This window comes from Dermacentor silvarum, chromosome 10 (genome assembly GCF_013339745.2).
Source record: "Dermacentor silvarum isolate Dsil-2018 chromosome 10, BIME_Dsil_1.4, whole genome shotgun sequence".
NCBI lineage: Eukaryota > Metazoa > Arthropoda > Arachnida > Ixodida > Ixodidae > Dermacentor > Dermacentor silvarum.
The window spans coordinates 146976667-147004038 of NC_051163.1; the positions used below are offsets into that span (position 1 = coordinate 146976667).

General features: G+C 46.6%; 1 protein-coding gene across 2 annotated transcripts in view; it reads left to right on the forward strand.

The window, feature by feature from the left end:
* The window catches only part of LOC119431054 (ATP-binding cassette sub-family C member 3), a 121440-nt gene that overhangs the window by 48139 nt on the left and 45929 nt on the right, over positions 1–27372 (forward strand). For both annotated transcript variants that reach the window (XR_007463742.1, XM_037698518.2), the window contains exons 6-13: positions 1848–1915; positions 3904–4023; positions 16004–16132; positions 17100–17262; positions 20178–20435; positions 21097–21300; positions 22877–23023; positions 25916–26009. Coding sequence is in view for 1 of the 2 variants with exons in the window: in XM_037698518.2 (XP_037554446.2) it covers positions 1848–1915; positions 3904–4023; positions 16004–16132; positions 17100–17262; positions 20178–20435; positions 21097–21300; positions 22877–23023; positions 25916–26009 (1183 nt within the window). In the remaining variant the exon portion in view is untranslated. The remainder of the gene's footprint in view (positions 1–1847; positions 1916–3903; positions 4024–16003; positions 16133–17099; positions 17263–20177; positions 20436–21096; positions 21301–22876; positions 23024–25915; positions 26010–27372) is intronic.

A 27372-nucleotide genomic window follows, 5' to 3' on the forward strand; every position in this document is an offset into this window, starting at 1 on the left:
AGGCTAATTGGAATATAAAAGCTCGTTGCATTAGGCATATTCCCTTTGGCTGCCCACTGGTATCATGATAACCCGCAAAATTAAAATTTGTGAGGACATCTAGGTTTCACTCTAAAACCAGTGACGGATCGACAAATCTGTACGGAGACAACAGCCGTTTTAGCCATTGTTCGTCTGTGCGCAGACGTAGTGAGAGATTGTGCAACTGCCCTAGAGATGCAAGAAATCGGTTCAGTCGAAGCGTTAACCATGTCAAGAAATGCGTTTCTTGGTCAACTTTAGTACAGTATTCTGTGTCTTTCTCGTGTGGGCATGCGTATGTTGGCTAAACTGGCAGTTGTCTCAACACCAGGCTGAAGGAGCATTTGAATTCCACAAACCCGCCGCGGTTGCTTAGTGGCTATGGTGTTGGGCTGATAAGCACGAGGTCGCGGGATCAAATCCCAGCCACGGCGGCCGCATTTCGCAGGGGGGTGAAATGCAGAATACACCCGTCGACTTCGATTTAGGTGCACGTTAATGCACCCCAGGTGGTCTAAATTATTCCGGAGTCCGCCACTACGGCGTGCCTCATAAACAGATCATGATTTTGGCACGTGAGACCCCATAATTTTTTTTAATTCCACGAAAAGGACTGCGCAGAAGCATTTTGCAATGCATATAACAGACTGCAAGTCACATGATAAGTGCACATGGCAGTTTGAAAAAAACAGCCATCATATACAGGGTGTCCTCGCTATCACGCAGCGCGATTTAAAAAAAGCGGGACGGCGTTACGCGAACCAAACCTAGTGCGTATTGTTTCTAGTACAGTCGAGTAGCCGCCAGTGATTCTTTCGTTACTGAGTATTAAATAATTATATGTAATTAATTATCTAACTCGAGAAGTACTGTCCTAATTTTCAAAGTGTGAATGAGAAAGTGCTAGAGCAACATGAAAAACTCCCGATACAGCTTTCTGTTGCTCAATACGTGTTACACAAATGTGTTTTTCCGAGTGTGAAAGAAGCCCACGAATACACGCAAAGTGCCTCGAGCGGCCAGTCGTGCGGCAATTCTGCGTGTACACGCGGGCTTCTTTCACACGCGGAAAAACACATTTATGTAGCACGTATTGAGCAACAGAAAGCTGTATCGGGAGTTTTTCATGTCTCTGTACAACTTTCTCCTTGACACTTTGATAATTAGGACAGTACTTCTCAATTGAGATAATTAATTGTAATAAATAATTAAATCTCAGTAACGAAAAAATTACTGGCGTATACTGCAGTGTACTGGAAACAATACGCACTAGGTTGGCTTCGCGTAATGCCGTTCCTCTTTTTTTAAATCGTGCGGCGTGATAGTTGGGACACCCTGTATAATCTCAAATGTCAAATAACAAGAGCAGTTGTGGAAGCCCACGAGATAAAGAAAATGGGGAAAAGGTGTATCAGCCATGCCTGCATAGCACTTGATACTGAAGAGGCTTTTATATAGATGGGACTTAACACGTGGCATATTTTGAAGAGATTTCTTGGCGTTTGTATCACCGAAAATTTTCTTTATTTTTACCTGCTCATTTTGATGACGTAGCACATATCACGGTTCTAAAGTTTCTAACCTTTCGAATAAACTTTCAGTTTTCATTAAACACTGCGTTTTGTCTCTTCTTGTGCCTTAGCTTTTGTGCTAGTAGTTCGCGTTCCGAATTACCCATACTCTCCTATAATATTCGTGCCCAGCAAGTTGAGCATGTTATGAAGCGCTACCATGAACAAGAAGTCGCGATTCGTAGATCACGCATGGCTGTTAATCATGTATACGACCGAACACCAGTATTTTTTCTTTGACCTCTCTTTATGCAGTCTAAGGAGAGACTCCATGACGACACGTCTTCACCGTTTGGCGTTTTTGTATGCTGGCCACTACGCACGTGAGTGTAATCACTTTTAATGCGTTAGCATTAGGAGTGTCAAAGTGGACAAAAGTGCGTGTGTGAAGTGTGCGAAACCGGTCACGTGGTAGCGGTATATCTATATATATAGTGTGACTGGCGGTGGTCTGCGGAGGACCGCCATCAGTAGCACTTCTCGAAGAGCCAGGACGTGTGCCGAGTAGGTTACTGAAAAGCACTTTGCAACCTGGTGAACGCACTTTAAATCATGGATCCGGGACCTGAAAGAGGTGCGACGGAATGGTAACGCATTTCTCTCGCATTTACCGCTAAATCGCTATTACATTTTTTTTATTGTGGTAGTAATTATATGGGAGCTCCAGATGCATTCGTAGCGGCGGTATCGGCACCGTGCTGTCCCGGTATCGACGGTTCAAGCGCGTCTAAATTTACAAGGCCTTCACGGCACTGTGTTTTGCTACAGAATTTGCGAAGCCAAGTGAGCGGACTTTCACGCTCCGCTCAATTAGCTATGCAGTGGAACCAGGACCACGTTCAGTCTTCCGTCGCTGGCACGGTCGTTGTACGGACAAACAACATAGCATTCCTGCTGAGCAGCTGTGTGCATAGGACATGGTGATACATGCAGTGGTCTGAGCGATACAGACAGTGCACATCAAGCTACAAATGCTGATGGTTTGCCTTCTCTCTCACCTCGTGCGCCATCGAGGCGTGACGCCCGTAACGCTGCTGGTGCCACTCCATATCACGCCGGCGTTTTCAGATGCCTTCGGAGCAACACAATACTCATAGCTACCGCATTCAATGCTTTGTCTTGAATGAAACTACCAATTTCCTTAATTTTTTTATATTGTTGTGAACATCGGGTAATGTGTACAGGTAAGCGCTTGTGTGGTCTGGTAACAAACTGCGAGATTAGGTTTCCGGAATTCGTGCAGAACAAAAATATGCACATCCAGCGCAGATGTCGAAATGTATGTGAAGCAATGCTTAAATAAAGCGGTTGAATAAATGCATTACAGCTAACGCCGATGCGCACAAATTCGTGCACCTTAATCCTATACGACGTGTAATATCTCAAGGAAACGCAGCCGCGATAGCCTAAATGTCAAGTCAGCGCACGCGTAAGGCGGAAGGCGTGAATTCCACTCCCAAATGCGGAAATTTATCTCTTCGTCCACTTTCATGTCCCTTTACAGCATTATTTTACAGTGAAGCTGTATACCTCTACCCCTAACGCATTTGTCGTGTCCGTGAGCAAAACTCAACCAACTAGCGGGAGGCGCGCGCCGCATACGCCGCTGGGTTTCTTGCAGCACCACCAGATGGCGCTTGCCTCCGCGCATCCACGGCAACGGCGGAGCCGGATGTGCGGGCGCTACAAAAAAGAAAGAACCAGAAATCTCGCCTTTGCGCATAGCGTTCGCCGCAAGCGTTTCCCGCTAAAGATCACCGGTGCATAAGCTGCAGTTGCGCGGAAGCGGCAAGTATAGTATACGAAGCAGGGAGTGACGTAACTACACCTTCGTATGTAAAAGAAGAACCCACCTAGCAACTGATTTGTGATAAGACAGCGCTATGGGAAGGTCACGTATAGTGAGGACTCCTGAAGAGCAGCGTGCATAAGAAGCGCGGCGAAAGTGTGGCTAAGCGCATTTTTCTTGTCTCCGGTCCACTCTTTGTGGGTGCACGAAGTCGGGGCGCAAGCCAAGTCGCAGGCCGTTGAAACATCTTAGGCTAAAATTAGTTAAAGTGCATGTGAATGTCACCGTGTCAATAATTTCAAGCCACGTCGCAACGGGTAATCGATCTAGGTGTTGTTAACAGCTTCGCTGTCCAACCACCTTCACAGCCTGAATTGGAGACGAATTGTTTTGCACATCAGTTAAACATATGACAAAATTTCCACTATGCACTGCCTGGCTTCCGTTTCACTTTCTTGTTATGGTTGTGACTTATTCAAAATTGACTGCCTAGAATCTGCTCGTGATTATTTTCGGTCGCAGCCACCTAGCCAACGTCGTGCTTCATTCAAAGGTCGTCACGGAGGACGTACCACTGCTGCCCCACAGATTCAAGTGCGGTCCGCTACTGCGGCAGCTCAGCAATCACCTCTCCGAAGGATGGTGAGTTGTCGCCTCAACGTCAGCTCGTACTGCTGCGTTCAAGCTTCAGTGTTATAGCTGCTTCGAAAGCCCCCAGCTGGAGATAACACAAATAAAGTTATACAGATAGCGCGCACTGTCGGAATCAACTGTATACGAAGCATTTTGCAGGTATAGCTGTCTATCCAGCATAGTTGAGGGTTGCGCAAAGCTTAGAGCTGGTGGAGCAAATTCTTTATGAGAGGCCACAGTTGTCTGCGTGACGCGAGCACGTGTGTTTTGAAGACGACGACGACGACAATCGTTTGACAGTGACTGTATGATTTCTACTCCGGTCGCTCGATACGAGATTGCGCCATGCCTGTCGTTGCGGTTTCCATAGGTGGTGGATCGAGCTTACGCCCAACGATGACGACGGACACTGTCATCATCTGCGACTAAGCGTCATGCAATCCTGCGTACATACGACCATGTCATCTGGTCTGTATTGTTGACTCCGTTTCCTGCATGGCAGGCTATCCTGAAAGGCATTGAGAGACTCCTCTCCCTGGTCGTATTTCGCGACCGAAAAGTACAGTGTCGTATATGAAGGAAGATATAGGCATATGTGTCGTGTAAATAAATTTAACAATGTGTCCTACTGTTATGTCGCAAAATATGAAATATTTATTAAATGGGAAGTGTCGTAGAAATGTGAACCTAGCTATTAACCATCGAACGAGTAGAGTGGCAGGCTTCTGCATGCAGTGGCCCGAGCGCATGCACTGCTTGCGTTCGCGACCAAAACATAGTGCGTCGCACACTGCAAGCACGAAGGTGCACAAACGATACCTACTTTGGGCGTAACCTTTTGTACACAGGTTGTAGCTGTGATATGGGAAGTAGTTATTTCGCAGAAAAAGCTTTATGCTAAGCACAACTGCAATGGGAAACACGTGGAAGAAGATTTCAATGGCCGCACTACTTTCGGACCTTTCGCAGCGTTGCCTGCTATGTATGACAAGGAGTATAGAGGGTCTCCAGAGACGCGTAATGCGTTTGGCTGCTAAAACGACAAAGTGGATTTATCGTAAATGCTACGCTCAACCATCTGGGTGACGGAGCGAGGGCAGCGCTCTGCCTTCCGCAGCTGGTATGAATCTTGCAAGCACGCGCGATGCAGTCACATTAGCGCTCCTGCTGATGTTCTGTGTTTATGCTCTTGTCAGAGGAGGCAACGTCAAGCTAACGAGTGTTCTGGTTCATTCACTGAAAAAAAAAAAGCAAGCATGCTAATCTGTTAAGTGCCACGAAGTGCGCGCGAACTGCGTAGATTCCTAGAGTTCTCGCCGAGAACGATAATCTCCGGGATTGCGACTAGCGGGTCGCGCTCAGCAGGGCTTGCCGGTGTGAACATCAGTCGCCTTCGGTCGCTTTTTTTTTTCGCGAGTCGCAAATGTTCGCGCGACCTTCTCAAGTCGCCGGTGTAAATGAGCCTTAACTCTCTTCTCATGTGTCCATGTCTGCACGCTTTGCCTTCTTTCACGATATATGCATACCAACTGCCTCAATTTTCCCTCCGCGTGTGTGCGCGAGCTCACCTTGTCCTTCCTCCCCCCTGCTCTCTCTATCTCATCTTTCTATTCCCTTTTTTCCGTCCCCGAGAGTAGGGTAGCCAACCAGACGCATGTCTGATTAACATCCCTGCCTTCTCTCTTTCTCTCCTCCTCCTCCTTTAGCTTCATCAGCAACTTTTCTTCTCTCTTGTTCGGCATAGCTTATGCCTTGTGATACTTCTGCATAGCTGTTAGCTGTGGACGTGCAAGAACTATTCACACTTTAAACGATGCTATCATTCACTGGAAGAGACGCAACAGGCTGACCTCACCGCACGATGTTGATTTGCTTTTGTTTAATGTGCTGTCTTGTACCGTTTTATTTACATGTGGCGTTTCCCCATTTTCCTAATTTTCCTACATTATTGCTCGTGTTTTGCGCGAAGTAGAGAGAGAGAGAGAGAGACAGGCGTAAGAAAAGGCCGGGAGATTTAGGCGACGTAGCTTTTTAGAATACTGTCATATGTTACGGCCAGCAGAACAAAAGAAATGCAATGCACTGAAGTCAGTGCAATGAAAGTCCAGCCTTTACAGCAGGAGCTTAGGCTAGGGTACGTTGCCACAGGGATATTAACGAGCCAGTAATGTAAATGTGGGAGTCATGAGGGAGGTAGTGGCCGCATACTGCACCAGGGAGGTCAATTCCTGTTCTCGTGAGGGAGTGACTTTGATGAAGCTTAGTGGGCCTGCCTAGTTTGGTTGCACCTGAACTAGTATAGCCCCACTAGCTCGCGGCAATATATATATACATATATATATATATATATATATATATATATTGCCAGTGTCAGGCACCACTTCATGCTTGAAAATATGGTGCCTGAAACATGCCTGAAACTCACGACCTTCAGATTTGAAGTCGGGTGTTCTACCTCTGCTTCACTGCTCCAGCGCAGTAGAGGGCGGCAGAAAACAAGGTGGGACAATGAAGTCAGGAAATTCGCAGGCGAAAGTTGGAGTACGCTTGCGCAAGGCAGGGGTAATTGGAGATCGCAGTGAGAGACCTTCGTGCTGCAGTGGGCATGAATATAGGCTGGTGATGAATGTACATGTAGACGTCGCAGCTTGTATATGCAATTACGTTTTAAGTTAAGTGTTATTACAGGTACATACAAAATCTGCAACATATTCCAGGTTTACTGTTATCTGTGCAGGAAAAAAATAATGAATCACATAAAAAAGATGAAATTTGAAATCGTACTTATCGTCCATTAAAGCTGCGTAAATAAATTTACAATGAGGTTTATTGCAAATCAAAACTTTATATATGCTATTGTAGAAAATGCTTTACGATCTCCAGTTTGCACGTTTGCGCTGCGAGCTTGATTATCTATCCTTACGAAACACTTACGAGCTTGATTAATCCTTACGAGCTTGATTATCTATCCTTACACGTTTAATCCACCTGGAAAAACACGCGGGAAAGCCAACACGAACATACTGCAACTAAATGGTTGCGCGTAGAGCGCAACGTTGACAGCTAGGGTACTATGCTGTGATGTCGTGTGCCCTCGGTACATGATTTGGTCATAGCTGCTTATTCCTTAAATTTCTCTGCACGCGTGACATAATTTTTTTAAAAGGATGTAAATCAACTAGAAATTGTCCAAAGGAGAGCCGTAAAATTCATCTTTAATCCCTATCACAATCTTAATTCACCTTCATCACTGCTGACTACTAACAACATCCCACTCTTGAAACAGCGCAGAGCGATCGCGAGGCTCACGTTTCTTTTCCAGCTCCGAAATCGGCAGTTTACTATCGATCCCGATCAATTCATTTCCCCATCTTCTTCCCGGCAGACCAGACTTTGTCACAATCATGATCTGACACCATACTTTGCACATACTAACCTTTTCAAACACTCGTTTTTTTTTCGTGAACCGTTAGCGAATGAAATGCGCTGCTTTCAAATATTTTTCCAGAACGTGGCTTTCCTGACTAAACTACATTGTTGTTATTGCCATACTACATTATGACAACGCATTATCTAAGTTTTGTTTGTTTTACCCTTGTGGGCATAAAACTGTTGACTGTGTTTAAACTGATTGTGTATAAATTGTTGATGTGTTTGCTTTACCCTTACGTACATAAAACTGGTAATACATAGTTGTGCAAATGTTTCTGCACATGTACATTTCATCTTCTTTGTTAGTGTATGCTTGTCTTTCAGTAGCAATGTTTATTATAACCTGTTGTATAGCTTTTTCATCTCTTTCCCTATGCTCCTTTTTTTTGCCCCTCCTGCTTGGTCGTCGGACTGCAGTATGTAATAAATAAATAAGTAAATAAATAAATAAACAAATATTAACTATAAATGTAATAGCATAATGTAATAGCGCAACAAGTTCGACGTTTTTGTATATCGCGAGCAGCTTTTTTAGCAACAAACCAGAAAACTGCGACATCCGAAATCGATATCTTCTCGTGAGAGGCACCTCGTAGCTCTTACAACTCGCAGCGCATGGCAGTAACCGAACGGCACGCAAAAGAACGTGCTATCAACGACCGAAGCCAACGAGAAAAATATGTCGCTTCGTTTCCAACTTAGCAGAAACACCAGCATGTTGCGGTCAGTAAAGGACCGGGAATTGGGACTGCCACGTTTATTTTTGGACCATTTGTGAAACGGTTCTGTCGTGAAAATAGTTACCCATTGTTATTAACAGTGTGCACGGATGACTGTAGTTAGAATGCAATGCTTCCACCAAGAGTATGATTGGAGTTGTGACAGTTTTTTTTAAGGAAGTTGTGTCTGGTGTACGTTTCCTGACTGCATTATTTTCACTTGAACAGCTGTTCTAAGTTAAGAGGAGAACATTTGTAACGACCTATTGTAGAATGTATTCCCCATCCCACTGTACAAAGCCATATGTGGTGGAGGCGAAGGTTGCAACGTATTAAATTGTGTCAAAAAGAATGCAGGTGCCAAGTAAGAATGTTTTATCTTAAGCTTTCTTAGACGGGGTTTTTATATGCCATTGGATTCACACCGCTTTATGTGTGGGAGTACCAGAAACAATACATCACGTTTTTCCTTATGCCGGGAAAGGATTTATTCTGGGAGGTATTACCTAAGACAAAAAAGATTTTTCTTTAGTTAAGTAAGGTATCGGTACTTAGCAATAAATAACCATCATGAAACACCCTTTGACGTCATCATATTCACTGGTTAAATGGAAGATGAGACATCCACCCAAACGTAGCAATTGCTACAAAGGAAACCCATACGGGTTCTTGATGATGATGTATGGTGTTTTATGGCGCAAGGGCCAGTTATGGCCAAAGAGCGCCATGCCAGTGTTTGTGAGTGTGCAGTGGAGCGATGAATTCTAAAAAGTAGATGAAGTGTGGCTGTAAAGGGGCCTAAAAATAATCGCTGTAAAATGCGTAAAATATACATGCACTAAAATCATGGCAATGACTAATGAGGTGTACTATGAAATGAAGAATGCACTGAGAAAGAATGACACGATATTTAAAATATTTAAGATGTAGTAGTTGGAAAGAAGCACTACTGCCTAAACAGAGCCCTTGAACCACAAGGGCCTGGAGGCATGTGCTTATACAAAACTACCATCACAGCGGCATCCTCTGGAGAGAGGATGCGCTATGAATTTATTGGGCTTATAACATGCAGTACCACGTAATTTAAGAAAGCGAGGACTGCTTTAGTGCTAAACAGCGGTTCCTCACCAAGAAACATACTGGGATGCAGAGGGACATGATAGCGGTAAGCTAAAGGGAAATGTTTTTTTCTATCTGCTTCGGCATCCCGACACTCCAGGAGAACGTGGAGGACGGTTAGCCTCTCACCACATCTACCACAGGTTGGTGGTTCATCCCCGGTCAACAAAAAACTATGGGTGCCAAATGTATGACCTATTCTGAGACGACAGAACAGGACATCAGTTCGCCGTGTTCTCGTTGCGGAGGGCCAGAAACCTAACTGTGGCTTAATCAAGTGAAGCTTATTATTTGTTTGTGCATCCCACAGACGTTGCCAATGGCTTCGCAATTTCTTACGGAAGAAATGTTTCAAATCTGTTGCAGAAACAGCAGCTGTAGGATTAGTAGCGTGCGATGTTATTGACGTAGCCATTCGGTCAGCTAGCACATTACCCTCAATGCTTCTATGGCCAGGCACCCAGCATATAATGAAAGTCTGGTTAGATACATACGCTCTACACAGTATGGAATAGAGCTCAATGAGTATAGGATTTTTCTGTTTACAGGGTGACTTTAAAGCGTTTACGACACTTAGAGAGTCTGTAAATATGATTGATTTTTGAAGTTTACATTTCCTGATAGGCCTCACAGCTGACAATAAAGCATAGGCCTCAGCCGTAAAGATACTTGCTTCCGGGTGGAGTACACCGGATTCCGAGAAGGATGGGCCAACGACTGCATACGACACCCCGACGCGTGACTTAGAAGCGTCTGTATAAAACTCTGTGCATGTGTACTTGGACTGGAGTTCAAGGAAATGCATTTTGATATGTGCCTCTGGTGCGTGCTTAGTGACCTCCACGAATGATGTGTCACACTCTTTGAGCTGCCACTGCCACGGCGGTAACAGTTTCGCTGGAGCCATAAGACAGTGTTCAAGCAACGGAACACCCATTTCCTCACTAAGATTCCGCACACGCAAAGAGAACGGTTTTCTCGATGCCGGTCGATTTTGGAAGAGTGTGGCAGTGGTCATGTCGTTTATGGTTGAATAAGAGGGATGTTCAATGTTCGCGTGTACTCTAAGAAAATATGTCAAACTATAATATGAATGCTGCAGATGAAGTGACCACTGATTAGACTCTACGTAGAGGCTGTGGATCGGACTTGTTCGGAAAACACCGGTCGCGAGGCGGATGCCCAGATGGTGAACGGGGTCTAGAATTTTTAATGCACTTGGCGTTGCGGAATTATAAATTATAGCTCCGTAATCAAGGCGTGAGCGGACAAGACTGTTGTACAAGTTCAGTAGGCATTTTCGGTCACTACCCCATGTTGCGCGCGACAAAATTTTTAAAAGGTTCATCGTCTTCAGACACCTTGCCTTCAAATATTTAAGATGGGGGATAAAGGTAAGCTTTGAGTCTAGAATTATTCCCAGGAATTTATGTTCACTGCTCACGGATAGTTCCTCTTGATTAATCGTGAGATTTGGCACTGGTGCCATGCCTCTTTTGTTTGAGAAAAGTATGCACGTACTTTTATTTGCATTTATTTTATATCCATTTACATCAGCCCATTTAGACAGTTTGTTTAATCCAAGCTGTACCTGTCGTTCGCAAATAGCAATGTTGCATGACTTGAAACCTATCTGTACATCATCGACATACACAGAATAAAACATGCTGCGTGGAATAACTGTATACAGGGAGTTCATTTTTACAATAAAGAGTGTGCAACTAAGCACACCCCCTTGTGGCACGCCAGCCTCCTGGGTGAATGTTCTAGATAAAACATTGCCCACTCTTACGCGAAACATCCGGTTAGACAAGTAGCTTTCGACTGTGTTTAACATATTTCCACGGACCCCCATCGCGGAAAGATCTCGCAGAATCCCGAAGCGCCATGTCGTGTCGTACGCTTTCTCTAGATCTAGAAAGACCGAAAGTAAAAACTGTTTATGTATAAACGCATCTCTGATGTTTGCCTCGATGCGAACAAGGAGGTCTATTGTTGACCTACCTTCTCGGAAGCCACACTGGAAGGGGTCTAGTATTTTGTCATTTTCTAGAAAACAGATTAGGCGCCGGTTTATCATTTTTTCATACAACTTGCACAGGCAGCTAGTTAGCGCTATTGGCCTGTAGCTGCTAGCTAAAGACGGGTCCTTGCCTTGTTTAAGAATCGAGATCACTATGGCTTCTTTCCACGAGGAAGTAATATATCCAGCCGCCCACATGGCATTAAAGAGAGAGAGGAGTGTTGTCCGTGTTTCGGGGTGTAAGTACCTAATCATTTCGTAGATGATACGGTCGCCACCTGGCGCTGAGTTGTTGCAACAAGCGAGAGATGCTTTAAGTTCGGCTAAGCTGAATGGTCGGTTGTAATCCTCATTTGATGAACCTTTGCGATTAAGGGGCTGCCGCTCTTCGCGTTCTTTGAACTTCAGGAAAGATTGTGTATAGTGCGATTCACTCGATACATATTCGAAGTGTTTGCCTAGACTATCCGCCTGGTCTTCCAGGCTATCACCTTGGCTATTTACTAAGGGTAGGGGATGTGACTCCCGACCTATTAATTTATTTACCCTATTCCAGACTTTCGTTTCATCTGTATACGAGTTTATGCTGGAGATGTACTTTTCCCAGCTCTCTCTTTTAGCACGTCTGCGCGTTCTCCTGCCCTGCGATTTTGCTTGTTTAAAATTAATCAAGTTTTCGGCTGTTGGGGAGTTGCGAAACAATCCCCAGGCCTTGTTTTGCTTTTTACGTGCTTTTTGGCATTCCTCGTTCCACCAAGGCAGGCGACGCTTATTAGCTAGTCCATTAGTTTGTTGTATGCACCTTTCTGCAGCGTCAGTGATAAAACCTGTTATATACGCCACAGCATCGTCTATGTTAAGAGAGGCAATGTTATCCCGGCCTAAATATAATATTTCTTTAAAACGTTGCCAGTTAGCAGAGTTAACCTTCCATCGGGGAACATGTGGCGAGCAACCATCTTGTTTTGTTAAGCTTAGTATAATTGGAAAGTGGTCGCTCCCAAAGGGGTTCTTCAGAACGGACCACTGCAGGTACGGAATTAGTGTACTCGACACGATACTCAAATCTATGGAGGAGTATGAATTATGCGCCACGCTGTAGTACGTTGGCTCTTTCTTATTAAGTAAACATGCTCCCGAGGAAAAAAGGAAGTTTTCAATTAGGCGACCTCTTCCATCACAACGCGAGTCTCCCCACAAGGTGTTATGTGCATTGAAATCTCCGAGAACTATGTATGGCTCCGGAAGTTCATTTATGTAGTTTTGAAATTCAGTTTTATGTAGTTGATAATTGGGAGGGATGTATATAGAGCTGATAGTGATCAGCCTGTCAAACAACACCCCTCGGACAGCAACTGCCTCTAGGGGCGTACGAAGTTTTAATTCCCGGCAGGCAACACCTCTATCGACTATACAATAGCCACACCACCGGAAGACACGACTGTGTCATCGCAGTCTTTACGAAAAATGGCGTATTGCCGGAGGAAGTTTGATTGTGTAGGTTTAAGGTGTGTCTCTTGAACACACAGCACCTTAGGATTAAACCTGTGTAGGATTTCTTTGACGTCATCGAGGTTGTGTAGGAGTCCTCTGACGTTCCATTGTATTATTTGTGTATTCATGTTGGAAGTGTTTTTTTTTGTGCTGTGTGTTTTAAAAAGAGACTAATCTAACTTACAGAGCCCTTGTCGGGCCCTGTGATGCGGGCTTTTTCTTTTTTGGAGCGATCGCGAGATTCTCGCGGCTCCTTTGGCGCTTGCGGCGCTGTCTGGCAGGTTGTTGTGTCCATCGCCTCCTGCGAGGCGCTGGACACCCGCTCTTGCGAGCGGTTGTTTTGACGGGAAGGCCTCGTTTCGAGGGACGAGGCCCTTGAGGCCACCCGCCCGGAGGTCGATGGCCCCTTCTTGTGAGTTGGCGGAGCAGCGCGCGCTGCAGCCGCCGGGGGGGGGGGGGGGGGGGGGGCGGATGGCGTCACTGCCGGCTCACTGTGTGTGGGCCGGACAGCCGCCGGAAGCCGTTGGGACGCTGCCCCCTGACGCGCCACTTCGGTAAAAGTTTTCTTTGGCAGGTAGGATACCCGCCTGCGTGCCTCCTTGAACGTTAGGTTTTCCTTTACTTTAATTGTTACAATTTCTTTTTCTTTTTTCCAGGATGGGCACGACCGCGAGTATGCGGCGTGCTCCCCATCACAGTTCACACAGTGGAGAGAGTTTTCGCATGATTCAGAGAGATGCTCAGTTGCACTGCATTTCGCACAAGTCTGACGGCCTCGGCAGTTCTGCGAACTGTGGCCGAATCTTTGGCATTTGAAGCATCGAAGAGGGTTTGGCACGTATGGCCTGACACGTAATTTAATGTATCCGGCTTCAATGGTCTCGGGTAGAACACTAGAACCAAAAGTAAGGATTATATGTTTTGTCTTTAGCTCCTTGCCATCACGCATCATCTTGATTCGTTTTACAGTCAAAACATTTTGCTCTTTGAATCCTTCCAAATTTCATCTTCGGTGAGCTCCAACAGGTCGTCATCAGAAATAACACCACGGGTGGTGTTCATTGTGCGGTGCGGGGTCACAGTCACAGGAAAGTCTCCAAACGACACTAGATTCTGTAGTTTATCATGCTGTTTCTTATCGCGGAGTTCCAGGAGGAGGTCACCGCTGGCCATCCTCGTCGCCTTGTAACCTGGTCCTATAGTCTCTGTCAGAGTCTTTGCAACGATAAAAGGAGAAATCACTCTCACGGTCTTTTCAGTTTTCTCACTGTGTACCACGTGGTAGCGTGGAAAGTTTTCATTTTGTCGGCCAAAAAATTTAAAAACTTCTTCGGTGCGCCCCCTCTTTTGGGGGCGATCAGAAAGCGCGGGAAAAGAATTAGCCATAAAATATTCATGTTTCGGCAGAAACGCCAGCCACCCACCATGGAGTCCTACTAGGGGACGCTGCAGTGCCTGTAAACACAGGCCCTGCAGACGCCAGCTGTACGTCACCACTATAACTGAATATGAAATAACCTAGGCAGGCTACTCACACAGGGTTAACCCTCGCTGCCAAGAAGATCGGAAGGAATATAGAAGAGAGGAGAAGACAGGAAAGATTAAAAGTAAGAGAGAAAGACGAAGGTTGGAGAGGAGGATAGGAAAAGGCAACTACCGATTTCTCCCGGATGGGTCAGTCCGGGAGTGCCGTCTACGTGAAGCCGAGGCCAAAGGGGTGTGTTGCCTCCGCCGAGGGGCCATAAAGGTCCAAGCACTCAGCATCGGCTCAACCCCCAGGATCCCCTTTTCCCCGGACACGGCTAAGCCACGCACGGATAAACGTGGGAGGTTCCAACCCTCGTGTGCTCGGGTCCGTGGTGTCGCAACACACCAAACGCCTGCTGACGCAGACGCCCCTGCGGGGCCATACGGGTTCTCCGAAAGAAAAGTTTCACAGTTGAACAAAAATTCGTCCTGGTCCAGGACTCGAGCCCGGGACCACCGCCTTTCTGGGGCAGCCGCTCTACCATCTGAGCTAACCAGGCGGCTAGCAGACAACAGGGCGAAATCGAAATTCATCATTAACTCGAAGCAAAGACAAGTGTTTGACGTAATAGTTAAGTGGAAACCCGCTAGGTGGAGAGACGCAATTAAATTGAAAATGAGACATCCACCCAATCATTTTCGTTTAAATACTTCTCTCCACCTAGCAGGTTTCCGCTGAACAATTGCGCCAATACCCACTGATCTTTACTGTTCATGTCATTTCCGTATGGCTGGCTTCTATTATGGTCCAGATTGAAGACCAGCCCGTATGTACTTTCGACAGTATATTTGTCGTTTTCTAGATATAATTAGAAACCAAAATTGTCCTCCGCCGCGGCTGACCAGGGTGGAAACCCTCGAAACCATAAAAGAATTTGAACTTACAATGGCAGTGACGATGTGACTGGTGGCTTTTTGGCAGGTCCTGCTTGTGATGTCTATTATGCTTACTTCATCGTATACATTCTCGTATACGTTTTTCACCTTGTGTCTTAGAGAAATCCTACAATAGGGACCAAACATTTGACCTTGACTTAATGGTTAGAGTTCCGGGCTGCTCTGTTGGAAGTCTGAGATTCAATGCTACCTTCGATCACGCATTTATTATTTTTATTATAAAATTTTTGGCTAGTGCAATAATAATAATAATAATAATAATAATAATAATAATAATAATAATAATAATAATAATAATAATAATACAGCCGAATAACTTTAGTGAAGCTAAATATATAACTTTAGAGTTCATATTTATTGGAATCAAATGCGCACCAACCTATTCCCTATTTGGGAGACGGGGCGCGAAATGTCATTCTGCTCCCATTGAATTGGCATCTGCGATTTAATATATGGGAATGACGAGAAAGGAAAGAAAAAAGTAAAACTTTTAGCAAACTACATTCGTAACCTTATGATTACGGATAAACGAGAGGTGATTTCTCACATGAATTCGACTGAATATATTAGGCCAGCGTTAGTCGTAACTGCTTCGATTTTGTGGCGAAGCGCCCAAAAAAGTATTTGATTTTGACCCCGGGTTCAACTGTGCATATCTATCACACACAAAAAAAAGTAAATCCTGCCATATGTATTGCATGCCAGGGCACGCCGGTGTAGTAAATCGAATAATCCTTGTTGATTTTCAGACTGTTGTATACGATCTTTCCTACTGCAGGCGCAAGGCCACAACCACCGGGCGTTTTGTCGCCACGATCATGCGGGTACTTTGGATTGACGTCATGTGGACAGTCGTGAGCACCCTCAGCTACTTAGGGTGTGTGATCATCAAGGTGCCTATTCTCGAGTGAGTGAATCTCTGATGACCATTCCTGCATGAGTAATCACGCGTTCCTGCCAACAAAACGCCACGAGGAATAAACATTTGATGTCTAAGCAGAACGTTTTCTTCGACAACTGTAGCGGTTAGCGAGATGCAGGCGAGGAACGGTGCCAGGTGGAACGCTATATGCAATGTCTCCTTTCTTGTTTGTACGCTGAAATTTCTGGTGTCTGTCTTGTTAGCGCTGCGGTTATTTGTATAAGCTAGCTTTTTTTTAGCTGGCTTAAATATTAAACGTTCTCTGTATGATAAAGCTGGAAAATTAAAGGGCTACTCACTAGGCATTATCAGAAATTCTCCTTATTACCTGGTAGTTGTGAATGACAGCCAGTCGACGTAAACGTGCAATAAGAAATGATGGTCATGTTTGAATAGACATGCAAACAGTGCAGCCAAGGGCAGTTTATTCTGTTGATAATAAATAAATTCCCCAAAAGACAAGTCATTAAGAAACGTTATGCCCGAAACCAATGTATTCCTGATGTACTTTTCGCTGTTTTGCTTTTTTTTTGTATGTATTTGTTACGGCTTGGCTGGTGTCCCTGGTTTGAGTGAAACTACAGAAAAAAAGTGTCAGGAAGAGGCTGTTGTATGGGCTTCTCGGCTTTTCAGTTTCTAAACAGCTGCGATCTAAGCCGCTCCAGTAGGTCGAGCGTGAAAGTATGGTATGGTATGGTAAAACTTTATTATTGGCCCTCGGAACGCGCGTCAGCACGTAGCGGGCCGCTCCCACGTCGGCACAGAAAGGCCGAGCCTCTCTGCTGCGTCGCGGGCCCGATGGACAGCCCATAGCTGGGCTTCAAGATCGGGGCTGCTCAGAGCGTGAAAGTGTGCATAAAAAATAGCAGGGCACGAAATATCGTCCGCACGCTGTTCAAATGTGCGTATAACCACCCAAGTGACTGAACACTCCTCACTGACGCGTCCGCAGGTCTCTTATCGAGGCGTCCACCGACTGGGACCGCGCCACGTCGGCGGTGCTCTTCGCGGCTGCCTCGGTGGCAGACCTGTTGCTGTGCTCCTACCAGACGCACGTGTCACTACGCCTGTGCATGCGGGTGCGTTCCATGCTCCAGGCTGCAATCTTCACAAAGGTACTACTTGTGCATCATTGGTGGTATACGACACACCAGTTACTTGCTTCTTCTTCTTCTCCTTTCTGGGCTTTTACGTGCCAAAACCAGTTCTGATTATGAGGCACGCCGTAGTGTAGGACTCCGGCCTAATTCTGACCACCAGTTGTTCTTTAACGTGCACTACAACGCAAGTACACGGGATTTCTTGCATTTCGCCGGTTACTTGATCATTGAGGAAAAATTGAAGGGTTGGCTCATTACGCAATTTACGTGAAGCGTTACGCAGGCAACAGCCTCTACAACTGAACGTGGTAATAGCAAACTTCATGATTATCATAACCATCACCAGCCAATTTGTATTCACTGCAGAGCGAAGGTCTCTCCCTGCGATCTCAAATTGCTCCTGTATTGCGCCAGTTGATTCCATTTTATGCCTGCAAATTTCCCAATTTCATCATGTAATTTTTGTCGTCCCCGATTGCACTTATTTCCTTACCGTGGCACCCATTCTGTAACCTTCAAAGACAACCATGATTTTTCCTACCCATTACATTGCATGGCCTACCAAGTTGCCTTTCTCCTCATAATTCCACCTACAACGTCGCCTACCGCCCGTTTGCTCTCTAATCTACACCGCTGTCTTCCTGTCTAAATAACAAACTTACGCCGCACCAATGAGTTGGCCATTAGGTCATCGAGTTGACGCGTTCTGCAGGAAAAAGCCTGTACAATATTACGCGGTCATATCGAACTTAGTGTGACTGAATCAACTCTTTCGAACCCTAACAGTTTTAATGGTTTGAACGGAAAGGAACTCTTTGTATAGAACTCGCTGCCTACCCTTCGACGCAGATCCGAGCGGCTTCAAGAGCTGTAGCAATAAATGGGACGTCACACAAAAGCAATGATGGCACTTTAAGACAAAAAGGTGGAAAGTGTTTCGTAGTCGAAGTGGTACTATTTTCTTCTTCTCTTCTTTTTCTGGGGGAAAGGCGGGGGGGGGGGGGGGAGGTGGAAGCATTCCCTCGGGACAGCACCCTGGCACTCATCGTCTCCCAGCGCTAATAATGACGATGATGATTATTTAGTGACATCGCCTTGAAAGGAGCGGTGACAAATAGTCACCCAGCCTGCCTCCGTTAATCAGGTATGCGATACATGATTTGCATTCTAGCATTTTTGTACACATCTCCTTCCTCTTTTTTATCTCTTCCTCAAAACTAATCTACCTACTCTGTACCGCTACATATACGTGTACCCGACCCGGTTGTATCAGTCGCTTTCTTACATTTTTTTCCAATCCAATACTCTGACCGGTTGATGCTTCCGTCCACTTTAAATCCAGGCGCTTCTGGAAGGTTTCACTCAATGTGCTGAGCCGTCTCCGGATTTTTGCTGCAGCATACACATGCATCATACATACAGCAAACACATACACATGCCTGCAGCATAGACATGAAACTAAATGTGTACAATCATTGCCTTCTACCAGTGCTAACTTATGATGCAAAAACTTCGAGGTCAACGAAGAAGCTCGTGAACAAGTTAAGACCACACAAAGAGCAATGGAATGAAAAATGTTAGACCTATAGCGTTAAGAAACGGGAAGAGAGCGGTGTGAATCAGAGAGCAAACGACGATAGCTGATATTCTAGTTGACATTAAGAGAAAAAAAATGCAGGTGGGCAGACCATGTAATGCGTAGGATGGATAACCGGTGGACTATTAGAGTCATGGAATAGATATCAAGAGAAAGGAAGCGCGGTCAAGGACGGCAGAAAATAAGGCGGGGTGATGCAGTTAGGAAATTTTCAGGCGTAAGTTGTAATCAGCTGGCGCAAGCAGGGGTAATTCGAGATCGCAAGGAGAAGCCTTCGTACTGCAGTGGGCATAAATATAGGCTGACGATGACGACACTCATCTTGTTTAGATTATTGGCTCCGCTTTGGTTTGGCCCTTAGGCAACCAGCTCGAGCTTTAAATAGCAAGGCACTACCTTTGAGTTATCGTAATGATTTTCCCTTCTAATTTCTTTCTTTCCATTCTTGTAAACGCAACTACCGCACACCGCTAGGGTCGCGCCAGCTTGCAGCACATTCTAAAGGATGGTGTTCCTCGCCGCGCGTCATTCCGCAGGAGCTCGGATAGCATTAGGCATTTATCTATCTATCTATCTATCTATCTATCTATCTATCTATCTATCTATCTATCTATCTATCTATCTATCTATCTATCTATCTATCTATTATTTATTTATTTAGTTTAAGTGTGGTCAGTAAGGCGGATGGGGTCTGTGTCGAATGCCGCTTTAATGGGTGGTTGCTGTGAAAGGAAAAAAATGTCACAGTTTCGCCCTAAGGGCGAAGCAATGAATGCGATAGCAACACAGCAATGTCATACGAAGTAAGGTGAGCGGCTTTGGTAGCAATGTGAATTGTAGTAAACATGAGCTGATTAAGTAAGCAGGTGTGCTGCGGCGTAAGTAGACCGACATGAAGAGAGACTCGATGACCACGAGAAGGCGCTTGTGAAACGGTGGTGTTGATGAGAAGCGCTTCCCGTGGGCAGCGCGTGCGAAGGGACACACCTGTAGCGCTGCACTGCCGATCCGGGCAGCATTGCATGTGTAGCGTGCGTTGGAAAATGTGGCCCGACTATTACTAACTGAATGAACAAGCGTGGTGTGAGCGCGCACAAACAAACACGAATAGATCACACTGAATGACTGCAGACAACGACTGTCAAAACGCTGGCAGCAAGCATACGCCGCCGCGGGCGAAGGTACGTGCGGTCTATCGCTTCAACGGAAACTGAGCGGCGAATGCATAAAGGTCAGAGCCGTGTGGAGATAAGAGACGGTACGGACGAGCGACGAGCGCAGTTGTTGGACGAGCTTTCTAATACCAATTTCCTCCGGCTTACCGTCGTCGCAGATGACCCGTCTGTCGCCATCCGCACTGACTCGCAACCCGTCGGGCTACGTGGTCTCCATGCTTGGCGTGGACTGCGTGCAGCTGTCGGGAAGCACGCTGCAGTTCCCGCTTCCCGTGATTGGCTCACTGTGCATGCCACTTGTGCTGTGGGTGCTGGCCATTCGCGCTGGGACCGTGCCGGCGCTAGGATGCGCAGTGTGGCTCATGATCGTGCTCTTTCTGCCCTTCCCGACGTCGGTGCTGCAGAATTCGCTCTGGGTAAGGAGTGAGTGAGTGAGTGAGTGAGTGAGTGAGTGAGTGAGTGAGTGAGTGAGTGAGTGAGTGAGTGAGTGAGTGAGTGAGTGAGTGAAGCGAATGCAGTGAGTGCAGCAAGTGCAGTGAGTCGGTGAATGATCCGTATTTTATTTTGGAACCTGGCACGACTCGGAAAGTGATCTTCGCCACTAGAAGTGAACGTTAGACAAGAACAATTGTACCTACGTATTCCTTGTTGACACAGATCAAAGTTGCCTTCTCCCTATAACACGGTCATCATAACGTCCTTCCTTCAAATGGCAATTCGGGATCACCTAAAGCCGCGTAAAGATTTATTCTTAAAACCGCTGTATTCATTTGTTAAGTTACTGCTGCCGTCTTCGAGATGTCGCTTAATACCTCGCCTTGCTTTCTGCCGGGATCCTGCACAAGCTATACAAATAAAGGACTGCCCCGGAAAGGTGCGAGTGACGGCTTGAAACCGTGGAATAAGACGATCATTTTGTTTTTGTTTTAACTGCGAAACTATGTTTCTAAAAAGCCTGTATGAGTTTTATTTGTAGCTAGCTGCTACTGCCGACTTTGTGTTTCTTCAAACTGCACGCGCCTCGCGGATTGCCGCAGAACTCTCTTCTTTGTCTTTCATTGCCCTTACATGCTACAGAAGCGGGTGATGCGGTTCCGCGACGAGCGTCTGAAGAGCACCGCGGACCTGCTGTCCTCGGTTCGCGTGGTAAAGCTGTATGCGTGGGAGGATGCCTACCTAGGTACCGTGGGACGGCTGCGGGACGCCGAGCTGGCCGTCCTCCTGCGCACGAACGTGCTGGACGGTGTCATGGACTCGCTCTACAGCTCCACGTCTTCCATGGCAAGTGTCTCCCTTTACGTGAAATGTACTATAAGAGTTATCCTTTGACAATTTGCTGAAGGTAATGCCGGTTATATATATGCAACCGAGGCATGGCGCGTTACTGGACAGTAGAACTTGCCCGCCCCCCCCCCCCTCCTCCTTCCTAACCTCCCTCCAGAGTGCTGCGCGCGACTGGAAGACAGTGCGCTTACTTCCCGCTTCCCTCTCTTGCGTGCCCGAGATTAAGCCACAATCGCCGGCTCACCGCCGCACGCTTTCACTCCCACATACAGTTTACGGCATACGGCGACGATTTTATCGCTCTTGGACTTTATTCGGAACCTCACGGCGACGGCAGAAATGCGCATTCAGTGTCAATATAGTTGCTATCACAATAAAAGCAGTTGCACCGTCTAGGAACTCAAAATAAGATATTTTATTACGTTTTTGGCGTATTTGGCTATGCGTGAAAGGGAAAGGGAGCTAACTACGGAAGCTCCATGGTGAGTTAAGTGCCTCTTGGACGTTAGTCCATGATAAGAACCAATACCCAGTTGACGTCGCCTCCTTACCTGCGTAACAAGCACCATAAGTATGCCTTATAGGAATCAAAATCATAAAAAAAGTCGGGTCTCTCCCCTTAACAGAGGCATTGGTCGCGTGCCGCTGTAGTAATGTCGTATAGTCCGTCACCGCTAGCCCGAAATACTACAAACAGTTGTTCTGGCGAAACAATCGCTACAACAAATGTACGTTCTTATAGGCAGTGCACAGTTTAAAGCGGAGAGGCTCTAAACTAAGTGTAGTGTGGCGGGACGTCAGGGGCGAGAAGTCATGTAAAAAATGTATGTGCTGAAACATATCCGCGCTACACGATTGGAAAAATGAAAGTAAAGAATTTCTTCGGACGCCCGTGAGCAGCCACCACGTACGCCAGTTATCATCACGTGATACAGTTAGGCCCAAAGAGCTGCCGTCTCATGGTGGAGTGGTCTTCACATAGCTCTCTTTGCTCAATCAGGCTGATGTGAAAAACGCTACACATCACTTCGCATGCAGGAAAGTGCGGTCCTGCGCGCATTTCCGGCATCAAACTTAGTTCTAAGTGGAGTCCAGCACCACTGAACCTCAAACAATTTGCTTTGAAATGTATTCACGATGATCGGAACACTTAAATCTTCAAATAAAAGAATATTTTGAACTAAATTATTTAGCACGAGGGTTCACTGTATTTTACTGGGGAGAGCAGCTGCCTGTTTCAAAGCGTTGGCTAATAGAATACAGGTAGTTAAAATAGGTGTTGTTTGTTTTCTTGCTTCTTTGTGTGTTCGTTTGTGTGATTGATTGCTTTCTTTTGATTCTTTTATCTTCCTAAATCCCGACGGAACCTCAAATAATAATAAATCTTGTCATTACGCTTGACTCATCACGTAGAGAAAATGAGAAAATCATTACCGCATTGCAAGCAGCGCCAGGGTGGAAGATTTGAAATTGTCGCAACACGAGATACCATGCAGTCACTCAAAAAGAGCAAATATATTGCAACGCTCGCTGCTACACAAGGGGCTCCGTTTTCTTCGTGTTCTCAATGCAGCTGACCATAATCCTGTTCGGGCTTTTGGCCGTTGTGGGAGGGACACACACGTTGACGCCAGCACTGTCCTTCTCGTGCCTCTACTTGCTGTCGCTGACCGACATGATCACCAACATGCTGGCCAACACGCTGCGCATGAGGAGCCTGGTAAGTTGCGCCAATTCTCTTTCTCCCAAGCGTTTACGAGTGGACCTCGTTGTGGTATAGCCGCGTTCGCGTGGTTGGCGCCACCACCGTGGTGCTTGTCTTGGTGTCACCATCAGGACAAGCACCATGGTGGCGGCGCCGACCACACGAACGCGGCTATACCACAACGAGGTCCACTCGTAAACGCTTGCGAAAAAGGTAGCAAGGATCACTGGTGTCCTGCACTAAGGACCCACCCACCAGCGCCCTTTCACCCAACCCCTTCCCTTATTCCCCTTTTCCCCTCCCTCGAAAAATAATGAAGTTTTTTTGCATCCATCCTGTCCTGGTGTCGACAGTGCATATGCTGCCTGCGCATGGAGGGTTAGGTCTCCTGAGATGCGCAGTGCTTTCGGCTGCAAAAAATGTCACAGTTTCACCCGAAAGGCGAAGCATCAATTGCGATAGCCACTTAGTAGAGAGCCATACGGAGTAAGGATAGTAGTTCTATCAGCCACGGCCGCTGGATAAAAAGAAAGGTGCGGCCTGCCGCGTCGGGCGCGTTGCAATGGGAGCGAATGTGACAGCCGTAGTTGCATTATCGGCCGCTTGGCTGGGCCGAACGGCGCTGGTCATCGGGGATGGAACGCACCGTCGGCTGGCACGCGCGACGGCGTTCCAAGCGCGTTCCTGACCCATTTGCTATGTCGATGCCAGACTACAGTGTACTAGAACCCCTTCTAGTACACTGTAGCCAGACTACAGCCCCCGACGTGTGGCGCCGCGGCGGATCACACCGTTTCCGATGCAAGCGGCGGGCCGCACATTTTATTGCGATAGCAATTATATGGACACTCAAAAGCAGATTTCTGCCGTCGGCGTCGCTGTAGCCGTCGCCGTCGGCGTCGCCGTAGCCGTCGCCGTCGCCGTGAGGTTCCGTATGACGTCAATGGAGATGAAATCGTCGCCGCGCGCCGAACGCTGCATGTGCGAGTGAAAGGGCGCGAGGGGCGCGCGCTTTCACGGGGAGTGAACGCACGGCGCAGAACAAACGCGCGTTCTGCGCCGTGCTCGCTTAAGGGCTGCAGAAGTAAGCGTCTCTTTCCTCCTTTACAATCACCATATATGTAGAGCAAACGCGCCTTCTTCCGACGCGCGAGAGGCCGTGAGGGAGGGGTAGAGGGGAGGGGGAGGGAAGGGAGGCGACGTTTAGCTGCGGCACCAAGTGCCTATTTATATCAGAGGCTCCGGCAACAGTCACCAACGCCGCACGCATTTTGAGCGAACGCGGGCAAAACGCCGACGGCGTCGACAACAGTTTTGCGTGTTGCCGGTGCTGCTGCATGTCCAAGTTTATACAGCTGATAAAGCTACTATCATTACTCCGTATAGCTCTCTATAAATTTCCTATCGCAATTGATGTTTCGCCTTTCAGGTGAAACTGCGACAACGTTTTTTATCCAGCGGCCGTGTATCAGTTGTATAAACGTGGACATGCAGCAGCACCAGCAACGCGCACAACTGTTGTCGATACCGTCGCCGTTTTGCCCGCGTTCGCACCGAACGCGCGCGGCGTTGGTGACTGTTGCCAGGGCCTCTGGGGGCGGCTCGGAGGTTTTCGACGAGATCAGAACGGGAAACTCGTCGAGCAGCGTCGGAAGTTTTTACCACCTTCTCGCCTCGCAACGTTTTTATATAAATGCGTATTTGGTGCCGCAGCTGTGTGTGTATGTGTATGTCTGCGTGTGGTGTATGTGCGAGCGCGCGCGCGCATATGTATAGACTTATGTGAGTGTGTATTTGTGTGTGTGCGAGCCAGTGTGCGTGGAAATGTGAGCGTGTTCACTGAACGTCTTGTTAGAAGCGGTTATTTGGTCCTGCCCTACCGATTGTTTAGAGCACCAGAAAGCCACTGGAGGCAAAAGACGGGAGGCATGTCCTGATATTCTTTAGTGTCGAAATACAAGGTACTTATACATAAGCTTAGTACAGACAAGATAAATATTTAGAAAGAAGCGGTGTCATTTGCGCCAAGAGTACTAACAGCGATGAAGCCAAACACGCGCCGTATTGTGCGCACACCACACCCCCTCTCATCAGTGCCCTTCAATCACAGAAAACGCAATTGTGTGATGTTTCAACAGGCGTAAGCATGATGAAAGAGAGTACACGGGGTCATTAGTCTACGCGGTAGTGTACTACCGCGTGACCTGGTGGCAGGGAACTTTGCTGCAAACAGCGATCTTATCGAGTCCATTTCAAAGGCACGTTCTTCCAAAAGAGATCGTCAGTGGATCTTCGTTAATCAGACGTAGATCATTAACAATAAAATAACAGTAATTTAATGCTTAGTTTAATGAGCGTGATGTTAAAATAAAACATGAGCAGATTAGCCGGTTAAGATGTGCAGAATATTGATGATGAGCGGATTATGCGGGGTGGTGTGATGAGCTTAATGAATGGGTGGTTACAATCATGCAGGCTACACGACCAAGTGAGACGTAGATGCGATCTGGTTGGCCCTCGCATGGTCAGCTGATATTCGTCTCTGATAGGGCGCGTTTATAATTTGCCGCATATAAAACACCAGCATCCCCTGAAGCGTTGGAATCTTCACATGCTTGACGGTGTTCATTGAACACCATACTCCGTTCTTTTTAAATAGTGGAACGTATGTATAGTTTTATGTCCTCCAATAGACCATCTATGTGTATCTGCCATAAAGATTGCACTTGGCTGATTAAAAGGGTCACCTTGTTTCGTTGTATATCCTCAGTAAAAGCATAGTTTTCAACACACAAGAAACTACAGGAAGCCAAAGCCCACTGTCGTACTTCAGGCACGGTCTTCTGAGCTAAAAAGTTGAACACTTATTGCACTGAAGACGTTAGTAAACTAAGACCGTCCTTTCAGGTGTCACTCGGTCTGAGACGGATATGTAAGTTCTGCACCGAGGAAGAGCAGGAGGTACGTCCCCAGGACTCCAAAGACCCTGCAATCCTAAAGGGTAAGTGTAGTCATTTTCGAGGGTGGAGTGGTTGAGCGTCACTGTAGTAAAATGATGGAGGTAAAAGGCGTAGCGCATCGGAAACATGACACAAGAAGAGGAACACAGGCAACACGCACGTCTGGCGCTCGGCCTTCTACCTCCATCATGTTGTACCAACAAGCCCAACGTGCAACGTTAGCTGTAGTAAAATGTTTCTGAGCAGACTATGATGTTGGGCTAGTTGCTTCATAGATTCCGAACTTGTCACCGCAAGCTTGCACGAGTGTCAGTCCCGTCCGGTTCTGTCCGGTTCTTTTTTGTCCGTTTTTTTTTTGGCAACAGAATGACTGGCCAAAAAAATCTGGGATTATACGTGCCAGAACAACAATGCGATTAGAAGGCCCGATGTAGTTGGGGCCTCCAGATACATTTTGACCACCTGGTCAAAAGGGATTACCTTTTGTATGAAGCCGCTGTCGGGACATCACGTGACCTCGTGCTCAGCAGCTATAATAATAGCCGACAAGCCACCACGGCGGGTGAACAGATTGCCAAGAACATGGAAGAGCAGCCTAGTATGGCAGATCACTATGGGGCATGATGGAATTAGGAAATTTGTAGTCGCATGATGCTGTGAGCTGGCGCAGGACAGCGGTAAATGGTAGTGGCTGGGAAAGGCCTATGTCCCACCAGTGGACATAAATAGGCTGATGAGGATGATTTTCTGCGCTACCGAGTATTGACCATTGCGTTCGACGGAGCTTTGTTCTGACAGTTTGGCAGCTGTAGGGACTTGCCTTGGCACAGTTTTTACATCTGGATGTACCCTCACACAATGGAGGAGGAGAATCGCCGTACAGTATAGTGAGGGAAGTCGAAGCGTTTCACAATCAGAGTGTTAGTGGTAGCGAAACAACAGGTTGATAGTGAAGGGGATGTTTTACTGCCGTTCTGGCAAGAAGAACGGATTACAAAAACAGTAAAAAATCGTCAGGTGTGAGATGGCATTCTGAATTCTATGGATCCATTTTTTAGTTTCTTTTTAACAGGAAGAGGTACGTATTGGACTTGTTCGAGTGGACCAGTACATTGATTTTTTTCTGTACTCTAAATTATCACTGTGTCGCATGTGATATGACGGCTGTTAGCGGATGATTCCATCAAAAGGCAGCGAATGAGGATAGTAAGACCAAAGAAAACGGTGATACACACGTGCCTTCTCGCCGTTGAGTTTTCCCGACACCTAAAAAAATACTAACTTTCAGAAAAGACACAAGCCAACGGGGAAGCTCGACACATACCCTCAATATGCGTCCAGCGCACCTATTGGAAAGCCAACAAAGTTCGGATTGTCACTGGCAAATAAATGCCTGCCCTAACA